Source organism: Hippoglossus stenolepis, chromosome 6, assembly GCF_022539355.2.
Source record: "Hippoglossus stenolepis isolate QCI-W04-F060 chromosome 6, HSTE1.2, whole genome shotgun sequence".
NCBI classification, from domain to species: Eukaryota; Metazoa; Chordata; class Actinopteri; order Pleuronectiformes; family Pleuronectidae; genus Hippoglossus; species Hippoglossus stenolepis.
The window spans coordinates 13,625,514-13,637,407 of record NC_061488.1 but is presented as its reverse complement, the minus strand read 5'-3'; the positions used below and the strand labels follow the sequence as shown (position 1 = coordinate 13,637,407).

At 42.7% G+C, this 11,894-nt stretch overlaps 1 protein-coding gene across 1 annotated transcript; it reads right to left on the bottom strand.

The window, feature by feature from the left end:
* Nucleotides 1-222: 222 nt before the first annotated feature.
* On the bottom strand, nucleotides 223-11,513 carry rnd1b (Rho family GTPase 1b). Its single transcript, XM_035158050.2, has 5 exons — nucleotides 11,265-11,513; nucleotides 10,675-10,762; nucleotides 3,932-4,041; nucleotides 3,681-3,815; nucleotides 223-3,161 (listed from the first exon to the last, which is right to left on the bottom strand). Exons 1-5 carry the CDS (start codon nucleotides 11,382-11,384, stop codon nucleotides 2,916-2,918), a joined length of 699 nt encoding a protein of 232 aa, XP_035013941.1. The 5' UTR covers nucleotides 11,385-11,513; the 3' UTR covers nucleotides 223-2,915.
* Nucleotides 11,514-11,894: the final 381 nt, after the last annotated feature.

Sequence of the window (11,894 nt, the reverse complement as noted above, 5' to 3'; positions counted from 1 at the left end):
GTATGAACGAAATATAAAAGGCACCAGAGTATTTTGACTGTTTTATGAAATGTGTAAAAGGTTTTGATCGATACCACTGTTTGATGGAGGTTTCAATTAAAATCAATGTATAATGTAAAAAGACTAAAGGTGCGAGAGGAACATCTCTGAATAATAACAGAGACACTATGTTACATAAATGAATGCATGGGACTTAGGCTTTAAATGACAGGAAAACAACAATTCAAGGGTGCCAGACAGGGCAAGCTTTATTCAACACAGGGAAAAAAACAAAAAACAAAAGAAAAAAACATTAAATTCCCAAATTGATTTTAAACAAATGTACATGTCGACCAATAAAAGGCAAAAAAAAAAAAATTAGCTACTAAATAAATAATCACATCAATAACAATATTTCCATTTGACATCCTTGACAATATCTTACAGTGATTATAAAACAGGAGACAGTATGTACAATCATACAACTTTAATAAGACATGCTTAGGAGTTTGACTGCACCGTTGCACCACACACTGACTACTACACAAAGGCTGCATATTAACCGACAAGGTCTGTCCCATCTTCAGACATCCTGGCATCACAGCGCTGACCCCAAGAAAAACATCAAGAAAACCTCTTTTTTTTTTTTTAAACAAACCTGGCAATAAATGCATAACTGATGCTTAAATAACAAATGTGGGGATGTCTGCTTGTGAGCCAACCGCCTCTGTCCACACAATCAACCCAACAGCCAGTCTCCGTGTTTCCTACGCTGAATTGTTGCTAGGCAATGCCGAGGAATTTTAGTCTGTGACCGTGAACTGGGAGCCTTTGTGCAAATCACCCCTTTAAGTTCCTGCGACCACCAAGTGGAAGCCCCCGGCTTCATCAAGACGCTACAACCATCTCAGGGAGGTATTTCCAAAACAACACTGGTACGCACATCATGCATTTAAATACAAAAAAAAGAATAATGGAAAAATAACTTTCTTTGGACAGGGCCAGCCTGTGCATGTTGAGTTCTTGTTTACTTGTTCTCCTTAGTCCCACATTATTTCATTTCCCCCACACACTAGCCCTTGTTACAAGATGATTGTTAAGACTTTAAGTTTTTTTTTCCAATTTGAAAAGCATGTCACTGTCAACTCACACAAGCAATTCAAGAAAGTCTCCACTGCCTCAGTACCTTTTTAAAATTATGATTATGTAAAATTGACAGGAAAGTCTCCAACGCTGTTGTTCCCTCTTATTCGCATACGCCGATTTTTTTTTTACTACTATGATGTCGTCATTGGTTATTTTATATACCAGTGGCTACACGGAGGGGGAGGGGCAAACACAGATCAACAGCCTCTTTGTACAGCAGGGATGGTTTTCGCTCACATGTCCATGGAGCATTTAGAGCATGACAGTAATCACAAAGCTCCGTCTTTATTGCCACACGGGTTGCCTTGCATCACAAGCACTTAAATCATTATTGCTTTATGGTTAGAAGCACAGAGATCAATGCTGCACACAAACATAACCATGAAGTCAAAGATTTAAGCTCAGGAAAAGGGTCCATGTTTTTGCGCCGCAGTCGTTGTAGCTTATAGTAAGAGCTGCTTATTGGAGGTCAATAGATAAACAAGAGACACAAAACTCATCTCGGAAGAATAGTCGGGTTGCGAGTGCTACATTGAATTGTTGGAATTGAGAGAAATCCACAGGCATATTACAGTCGTCAAAAAATCTCAGTGACTTCTGGGTAAGTGATATGAAAGGCTTTTTTTTTTTTCAAAAACTGCAAGCCATCTGAGATTGGTTGGAAAACTGTCAACGATGCAATGCTACAAATCTTCTGAGAAATATTCGAAATTACAAACCAGATCCTCCCGTTAGAAGTGAGCCTGAACCAGGTAGGCGACTACAGGCATCATCCGCTTTTTTTAAATAAGCCTCGCAGCGCTGGCGTCAATAACCAGCCACGGCTTCATAAGTCACTCTGAACAGCCATTGAACCGTTTGTGTTTATGCTCCTGGTCACAACAACAACAGAGTCTCTTCTCGTCAGTACAAATCAAGTGTCTGTCCCGTCACCAAAACAGTTTTTTTTAAAAGTAAGACTCCAGCTGTGACAGCAGACACCGGAAGCACAGTTAAACTTCCCTTTATTTTTATTTTGCGTGTATCGTCATTTCCTCCTCCCAGTAGTCCACTGAAAGCCTGTGCGCGGGAGCAGAGCTACACAACCATGCATCAACAATCCATGCAGGTTGATATAGTCTAGACTGCTGTCGGCACTCACAGCTCTTATCCCTGCTCTCATCACCACTGAGACGATGAGAACAGCCCTCTGTGTAACAGCTCTCACTGTGGCCTGTCCCACTCCCTCTGCGCTCTCACAGGCCTAAATAGGGACAACAGCAACAAGCTAGTTTGCACCGCACACACACCTTTGATAAGAGGGATGTGCAGGATTTTTGCTAATTCCTGACGGTCTCATGCTAGATTTATTTTTGCACTTAGAAAAAGATCCATTGAATTGTCTAAGAGGCATTTACATCACAAGATTAAACGTCACACGTTGCACATATTGGACAAAATCAACATGTGCCTAGAGAGAGTAAAATCAGACAGATGTAACACCAGTTTAGTTGCATACTGTTTACAGGTGAAGACATGAGAGCTCAATGATCAAACCTTGACTGACACTGTTTGTTTGAAAGCAAGATTAACAGTAGTGGAGAAAGATGGATGTGCGCTAAAAGGTTCAGGAGCAAGTGGACAGCGAGGTGTCCACCTCTTCTGAGGGGCGTTTTGGTTTCCGGGGGGGTGAGGGAAGGATTCAGCAGGAAGCCCTGATAAAACCATCATGCCCACCCCCCCTTCCCCGAGACCAAAGAGGCAGGGGGCCGGGGGTCGCATGTGAGGACTGTAACCCGAGAGGTCTTCACTCACATGACCGAGCAGCTCTTGGCCTTCTCCTTCTTGAAGGTGGAGGAGAGCAAATCCGACTTGCTGGGCAGGTGGAGCAGTCTTTTGGAGAGGCGGCGTGTGGGGCTGGGCTTCTGGAGCGGCTGCAGCTTGTTGATGCAGGCCATCGCTGCGGTGCGAAACACGCTGTGGATGCTCTTCTCCGAAGTGAACGCCGAGCACTCAAGGTAAGCCTCTGCACCCAGCTGCTTGGCCATAGCAGAGCCCTGGAAATAAGTGGAGTGATGAATGGCGCTGTTCAAAACATCCCTTAATAAATTCTCAGAGTTTGTTATTTGTAGCAGTGTCGCTGCGGGTGAGAGGCTCAGGAGGAAATGTCCCGGCAAGCCAATAAAATGGCTACAAAATTAGGATCATGCGTCACTGACGGGTGGGTCAGGTTACTAATTGTATTCCTATTTCCTTCGTCATCATATACAATCGAATATAGTGTGTCTATATATATATATATATTTATATCCCAAGATTCGAGAACCAGTTTTAAAATATTTGAAAGTCTCAGGTGACAATGAGTGAAGTGGCATCAAGAGATGTGTTGCTAACAGCCTGAACAGATAATATGATGTATACTGTGCATCAATATCGAATGGTCCCTCACATAAAATAAAGACAAATATGAAGCCTACAAAGAAAATGATTGATAAATGCTCCATTTAATTTTTGCCATGCATTGTTTCTGTTCAGATGGAATATTCTCCTGATTGTGCTAACCCATTGGGTCTCACCTGCTCATAGGCGATGGGAGTCTGTTTCTGATTGGACAGCTCCATCAGCGTGCAGACGTCTGTGCGCAGGTCAATCTTACAGCCAATGAGCAGGATGCGTGTGCTGGGACAGAAGTCTAGGATCTCAGTTTTCCACTGTGAACGCAAAAAGGTCAGTTATTTCAGTGGACAGTGAATAACGGTTTACTATCCAAAGGAAAATAAATCACAACGAAAGCAGCAGTGAGACACAACGTGCAGAAGCCCTTTACCTTCTTCAGGCTGCTGTCCACAGTGTCGGGACGGCTGATGTCAAAACACAGCAACACTGCGTCTGAGTCGCTGTAGCACAGAGGCCTCACGTTGTCATAGTATGGAGAACCTTATGGGGCAGAGACGAGAGAATCATCAAGACAAACAGTAAAACACACTGATCCTGATTTCAAATAGTTTAATTGGAGAGATCAGACCACAGAACAACCACATTGGTGGTGATTGGGTTTATTTTTCATCCGTGCTTGTTTCTTTGTTATTTAGCAGGATTACTCCAAAGACTACTGGACAGGTTATCAGGAGACTGGATGGAATTTTTTGTGGATCTGGATTTTTATACTTTCTTAATCATTGTGAGATTTTTCCAAATGCTTGTGACTTTTCGAAAAAATAATGGAGATCTTTATTGAAAAACATGACATCTGTAGAGTCCTAATATCTATCAACAGGTGGAATTTTTAACTGTAGTTTAAGACTCAATAAAAGAATTTTCTTTATTTAGTTACTGTATGGCAACACATTTATTTCAGCTACATCAGAGAAGATATTACGTTTAATGTAAACAGTTTGCAAATCAGCCTTGGCGGACGTGTGTGCTCTTCTTGTTCAGATCGAGTTTAATTTATATCTAATGTTAATTTGAGAGATACAAATTTCAGGAGAATCTATTGAAGCCACCATTTTGAAATATATAACACAATTACAGTTTGCAGTTCTAAAAGTTTATCGATGTGTTTTTTTCCCTTAATGTTTGATGAAAAACAGTCTTTTGATATTTTTACACTGGGAGACTATATTTCACAATAAAAGGCTTCTAGCCATCACATCAAAGTTACAGACTAAATTTGCATTATAAAATATGTAAGGCCTCGTGTGTTAAGCCAATAATGAATTCATTTAAAGTGGGGACTGTTTGAGGTATTGATCGCTATGGCAACAGGCAGATGGTCAGTAAAAATGTGTGATGGAGCAGCGGAGGTAGAATACAGCTGCAGGGATTATGTGAAATCGGCATCACTTCTCCTGCTGAGCCTCACTTTGCTGTCCCTGAATCTGCCCCCCCCGCTCCTGGCATTTCAGAGGGACAGAAGATGACAATCGAGCACTAAATCCTCATTGATCTTCTCTTGCAGTAGATTACGCAAGTGAAACGGTGGGGCTCGGGGCAGGCAGACGCTCCCACTCATGCTCGGAATCCTTAAGTAAGCCACCCACCCCCCCAAAAATCCTCCGCTCTGCGCTGATACCTCCAGTCCCTCTGTTACCACAGCAACAGCCTTGAAATCCGCCATCTACATCAGGCATTCCTCCCACCTCTCCATAAAGGCTCGCCTTAACTGCCAATCAATCATTTTACACAGCAAACTGCCCACCCACCTACTGTTGGGGACATTCCTCTGCTCTGCAACAGAGCTGGGGACCACAGATACACACATCCAATCGCACAAAAACACACATTTAATGCCAGCACCGACACCTAATGAAACACACGCTCACAAATTTAAATTTGGCTGCAGCCAGAGGTGATACCAATCTGTGATAAGATGAAACAGGAGAGGAGCAGCTCAATGGGATTAACATGTTTACTTTAGGCTCCGTGTGAATCCCAAAAGGGATTCATTGTTCCTCTTATAGCCGCAGATAACAGAGGCAGTGTTTGTAATCACTCATTACATGTTACACAACCCATCCTAATTGATTTACACCGTAGAAAACAATGCATCAGAAGAAAACATATGAAAAATAAAGCACAGAGCAACATGGATGTTTGCATACAGATCAGTTCCATGAATACTTAATGATTTTCCACATTATCAAAGGGTAGAACTGAATTTGCCAGCTGCCGGGCGCTGTGAGTGGAATAATGACAAGCTGTGATGAAATTCCTCAGGGCTCAGGGTCCTGGAGAATGTAAACATCACTGCAAAGGAACAAAGGGACGCAGTTTTGTGTTCTACGTGTTTCTATGTCTTTAGAATAAAAATGACCGCTCTCGTGCTTAATAGTAAATTAACTGAAATATTCTGATTAACGTAAATGTTTCACTACCACTGTATTCAACAAGAGGAGGGAAGCCGCCTTAAGAATTTCATTTACTTTCATTCAATGCCCAAACGCGATTTCTCATCTGTGAGACAACTTTGCGTTAGCTGACTGTGAAAATTGACACACATTCACACCAGAGCAATTAGCCCCACCGGGATGTTGAGTCGGTGTGTGTGTTGTGTCTCTGAGGCACTATAAATCTTCTCAATCACATTGCAAAGGGGGTGATCACCGTGCCGGGAACCTGGGTGTGATTCTGCATTAAATAGCCAGTGATCTAATCAATGAAAAGCCGCACAGATGCTGTGCAGGGGGTCAGAGAGCCTCAGCAATTAAAGCTGACAAATTAGTTTAGTAGTATTATCCCGTCAAGGGGGAGGGGTGATGAGGACACATCTAGGGTGTGTTTTTGGTTTCTCAACCCTCCAATGAATTTATTTGATCTTCTTTTTTTGGACAAAGGATTCATGAAGGCGTATTTATACCACCTTTAAAGGTAAATGAAGAATGATATGAATGTGTAAATGGTAGTATTTAAAGCTCTGCAGCCTTGGCAGCTCTTTTCCAACACTCAAGGATCCAGTTTCTAATCCTGGAAGAAATCACAGTTTCAATTGTGTTTCAAGAAAAAAAAAAAGAAGAGGAAGAGAGGAGGGAAAGCAGCGCATCCTACTGAGGCGGATCACAAAGTGCCCTCCTATGCCATTAATCCTTCACCCCCTGCAGTGTGATATCACAGGGTACCAGTCTCTGACTCTCACTCTCATCCCTCCTTCTTTTCTTTGCCACGGCCGAGAGAAAGCCTCGGATAGACAGATCAATGCACATGCAGCGCCTAACCGTGGCCCAAATGTTTTTCCTGTCTCCCCCTTTTCTCAACAGCATGCCGCTACAACAGATGGAGAGTTTGTGAGGCATGAAACGTGGAGAGCGAGGCTGACGAACTGGGGGGAACGGAGGGAAAATGAAAACGAGCATAACCAAATTCCATGTGGCTGAGCTGGGCTCTATCCTTCTCGATGGTGCAGCGCCCAGAGCCAAGCGTTGTTGAGGTGGAAATTGGGCCATTCAGTATGAAAGTAGGCTTCACAGGGCCGAGACTTGTGTCAGAGCCCACAGGTGGGGGATGGGAGGAATCCGACTCGCCGTGCGTGCGTGCATGAGTGAGTGAATTTCTGTGCTTAATCAACTGAGTGACATAGCCCGTCTCCATCATTAGCAGACTCCTCTCCAACAGAGAGAATACAGGGGTCAGACAGATAAATGATCCAGTGATGGGATGACTCACAGATTTGGGGATGAGAGTGTAGCCCTGCCCCTCCACCCACACTCAGCCGGCTGGGAGCTGTGCTGCTGCTGCTGATAACTATAGGCTTTACAGACATGGCCAAAAACCACACTACATTGCATCAGACAGTTGTTCCCTGGTTTCACATGCCAGAGCCAGTCAGAATCAGCAGTGAAGCCCCCTGCAGGGAGAGGGAGGATGATTCTTTGTCCCTGTGCATCGCCACGTCTGAAAGGCTAACAAGCTTTGCTTTGAAACCTGACACTGTCAAAGCTCATCACGCTGTGGATTCTGAAGTTGAGTCAAACAACCGTCTGTTTAAGAAGTTTCTTACATTTTACAGAGCAGGGGATTAATCGATTAACCATAAATAGGATAAATCTAGAATGGAAATAAGCATCCATCACTGCGAGCTGAGTGGCCATTAGAATTGACTGATATCCAACCATTAACAAAATTATTGTCTATTAACAATGTCTCTCCTCTACAATTATATAGATTGTTTCATCACTTTAAATGGACATTGGGCTCATTCCAACTAACTTTCATTTAGCTATATATCATTTAAGAAATTATTATAGATACAGCATCCTCTAAACCTCAATAGATTTATTTGCAAGAGCGTTCAACCTGAAAGAAATTACTCACTAACGCCATAACAAGATCCATTATTCTCTGTTCATGAGCTACAGCCGATGGACAGTGTTCGCCTTCCTTCCTCTTTCTCTCTTCTCCCCCCTGCATGTCCGATCAGACCGGGCTGATTAAAACCCGTGGATTGATTTTGGTCTGTAAATCCAATGGCGGAGCCGGGTGGAAGGAGCTGCCTGCCATGTGGGGCCGGTGATGAGGTCAGTCTAATCAATGAAGGGGAGTCGGGATAACGAGGAGACCCTCTCGGTGCGGCGCAGCTCCACGCAATTAGAGCAAATTACAGTAAGAAGAGTAAACTGTACAGTGCGAGCAACAAATTGCTCCTGCGCCTGTCGTCCATCACCAGCAGGAGAGATGTCTATAAAGAAAATAAGAGGGAGGAGGAGGAGATGCAAGTTCTCCTCTAAGTGGAACAGGAAATTGAAAAGCATAGTATATAACTAAAGCTCAACTAATTTTTATCCTGAGGGCAATTTAAGTTTTTCATCTCACTTTATTTCACCTACTTGTTTGAGTTGATTCATTTGGTTTGATTGATTATTTTTGCTTTAAATGAAATCAAATGTACTGTATTTAATCCTAACACTTTTACTCTTTCTTTTGCTTCTTTGCAGAAGTAACAGTTTCTTATTTGTGTTTTCTTGGTTTTGGGAAATTTTTTGTTTATTTTCTGTAATCAGCTATTCTGTAATTGAGGTCTCTTCCTCAATGTAATAAAATAAAGGTTGACTGTGTTGCACTCTATTACTACACTAATTTTGTAAAATATGGTGCAGCATGTGTTTGTCATTGTTCCTCGAAGTTGAGGACAAGCCGGAAACAAAAGTTTGTTTTCTTCATGGCTAACAAGGAGCGACAAGAAAGAGAGAAAAGAGAAGAGAGAAAGAGAGAAGAAAAGAAAGAAAGAGAGAGAGAGAGAGAGAGAGAGAGAGAGAGAGAGAGAGAAGAGAGAGAGAGAAAGAAAGAGAAAGAGAAAGTGTGTGAGACTCATTGGATAAGTCAGAAGGGGTGGTGGCCCAGTGGTCCTATTCAGAGTCTTAATCCCCTGCATCATGCTGTTTGAGTGGTGACCTGGGGCAGCATATGGAGGGGAATGCAGGTCACCAGAGTTTCTGAGCTGCCTCTTGTCTGTCTGCTCCAGAAAAACCGTCCTGCTCGACAGGATGTCTCCCTGCATGTCCATCATCTGCAGGCACCGGGCCCACTCCTGCTGGCCTGACCCAAGGTCCACAGTCTGGGATTAAAAAGCAGGATTTGGTCTGGGGAGAGAATTACACTCACTGCGTCCCTACTGCCGCTTTTGGATGATGTTTGGGGTGAAAAAAATATGAGAACAAACTGCATCGTCTCAGACAAGTGGGTCTGTTACATAAAGGATTTGTCGTACAGACACACACACGAGCCAGCTCACTCAGCCACGGCGACCTAATGAAACCGCAGATATGTACAGCTCAGAGTGCAGGCAGAGGGATGAAGCCATTGTGCAGCAGGCATGAAGGGGGAATCAAACAGGTGCTCCAGACCCGTGCTCACAGAATTCAGGTCAACACGCTGAACAACAGATCCCCGGGGAGATCCACACTGACACATTGACCCTCTTTTTCACGCTTTGTGTAAATGAACATATGATGCACAAAGTCAGCAATAACAACAAGTGAAGTGGAATAATCTCGGTCTTCCTGCCAATAGTTTCCAGTGAAACACAGACATGTTCTTATGGACGTGTCAATCCCTCTTCCTGCCACATGGAAACAATTTATCGGGTGATGAAGAGCTACTAACTCCCAATGTTCAATCCCAAGATTTAAGATCTTACCTCCAACACTTGCTGTACAATAAAATTAGTGAGTATACACAGGATTTTTTAATTTTTTGGGGTAAATAGACCAAAAAAAAAAGTGATTGACCCCCTTTGCTATTACTAGTAGAGGAGTTTGTCTTTCTGCGTTTTTCCAATCTTGAATGATACGAAGAAACAGATGATGTTTGCAAGTAAAAAACAATAAGTACACAAACGTTCATGGCTTTTTACGCACCAAGAACCGGAAGTTAAATACACGTCATAACGAAATAAGAAATGGTGCAGCTTCTCGAATGCCAAATTAAAAAAGAAGGAATGACCCGGGTGTCTTGTTTTTATAACTGCCGATAAAATCGAGTGCATCATTTGACCCGGGAGTGAATGCTAATGGTATAAATTCCCATTGGAGACAAAAGCCAGAAGTTAGTGGGTGTTTGACCACTGGATAAGGGGCTCTAGAATGACCCCGAGGCTCTGGAACCCCTTGCCTGAAAAGATTGGACTTGCCATCTTTTTTTAAGTCATTGCTTAAATCATTTTATAAAGCCTGATTTTTTTGAACTGGTTTTTGATGGATGTTCTTTAATTTGTATATGTTTTTTTTTAATTTGTTATCTTTCTTTTTTTTTGTTATTGTTCTGGGTTATTTTATTCCCATGTATTTTGTAAAAAAATGTGTGTAACCTTGTTCATAGGTGCTATATGGAAAAAGTTTAATTATTATTATACTATAGAATGATTAATCTAAAAGATGAATCAGGCTCAACAAGTGCACATGATGCGTGTCCAAACACCAACTGTTGTCTCCACCACTATCCTCCCTACTCTCATTACATCCCCAGCTCTTCTCCTCCTCCTCCTCATCCCCAGCCTCCTCCCTCAGTGGCGCAGACAGACGGCGGCAGGCCACGATAGGCCACCCAGATGAGAGGAGCAGAGGCGGGATCACTTACCTGAGGTGTCCCACAGACTGAGCTCCACTCGCTGCTCCTCCAGCTCCAGACAGGCCGTGTAGTTCTCGAACACCGTGGGCACGTAGGTCTGGGGGAGCAATTAGCAGCGCGGTGCCATTAGTGTGGAGGTGTCAGGTAGAACAGACATTTTATCAGGATAATTAGTGCGACACAACAAAAAAAAATCAAAAAAAAAATAACACGCATCGAGTAATCAAATGAAATAAACATGAGCCTCATCGGAATGTGATGCGATTTCAGATCCATCAATCACTTGGATCACTGCAGCACATGCGCCAGGGAAGCAGCCACACGTGCATGTAAAGGGAATACAACCTCACGGGCTAATGCCATGGAACAGATTGTGCAATTTAAAAGTATTTTACGGTACATGGATACAAACTAAAGCGAAAAGGATGAGATCTGAGAAAAAATGCGCATGAGAACAATCACTGCAACAGACGCACTGCTTTTTTTTTTCTTCTGCCGTCTTCAGTCATTTTTAAGAGAATCTGATTGTAATGAAAATACAAAGCAACTGATTTGTTTTCTGCGCAAAGATGAAGCACATCAGTGGATCGGGACATTACCTCTGGATAACAGTCCTTCGCCAGGACTTGCAACATCGCTGTTTTTCCGCATTGAACGTCTCCCACAAGAACCAGTTTACATCTCACGACCAGCGGTTGTGTATTTCTCCTTTCCTTCATGATGGTAACTGTGGTCCAGTGTGTTTTTTATTCAAAAAAAAAAATCTGATACAAGCAGCAGAGCAGCGCAGGTTTGATTCCCAGTGTGTTGCGATGAGCGTCCCTGTGAGTCCCTCTCTCTCTCTGGATGCCCGCAGTTGATCTGATTGAATTTGCCACTGCGGCTCTTTATAAGGGCGAGCGGCAGCCAATCAGAGCTCAGCATTCCACAGGCTTTCTAACATCCCCCTGCTGCAACTCAGTGATCAACATCAGAGTCAAGGATGCAACAGTTTCATTTTCCATTTACTTCAGAACACTGTCGAAGGTTATACTGAGAAGAATATACTACTACTACTACTACTACTACTACTAGTAGTAGTACTACTAATAATGATAATAACATCAGTAATAAGAAGAAGAAATGCAGAATGTTAAAATGTAATAAAAAAAAAGGAGAGAGCAGGTTTTAAGAAAACTAAGAACATGTTAAAATTACATTTAAAAGAGAAAAAAAAGGAAATAAAAAAT

What these genes read in the sequence shown, in the direction of transcription:
- rnd1b (XM_035158050.2), bottom strand. Translation starts at nt 11,384, where the DNA reads ATGAAGGAAAGGAGAAATACACAACCGCTGGTCGTGAGATGTAAACTG. An exon ending in CGAAGGACTGTTATCCAGAG is followed by an intron (nt 10,763 to 11,264) that starts GTAATGTCCCGA and finishes TTGCTCCCCCAG; the next exon opens with ACCTACGTGCCCACGGTGTT. An exon ending in TGGACAGCAGCCTGAAGAAG is followed by an intron (nt 3,816 to 3,931) that starts GTAAAGGGCTTC and finishes TTGCGTTCACAG; the next exon opens with TGGAAAACTGAGATCCTAGA.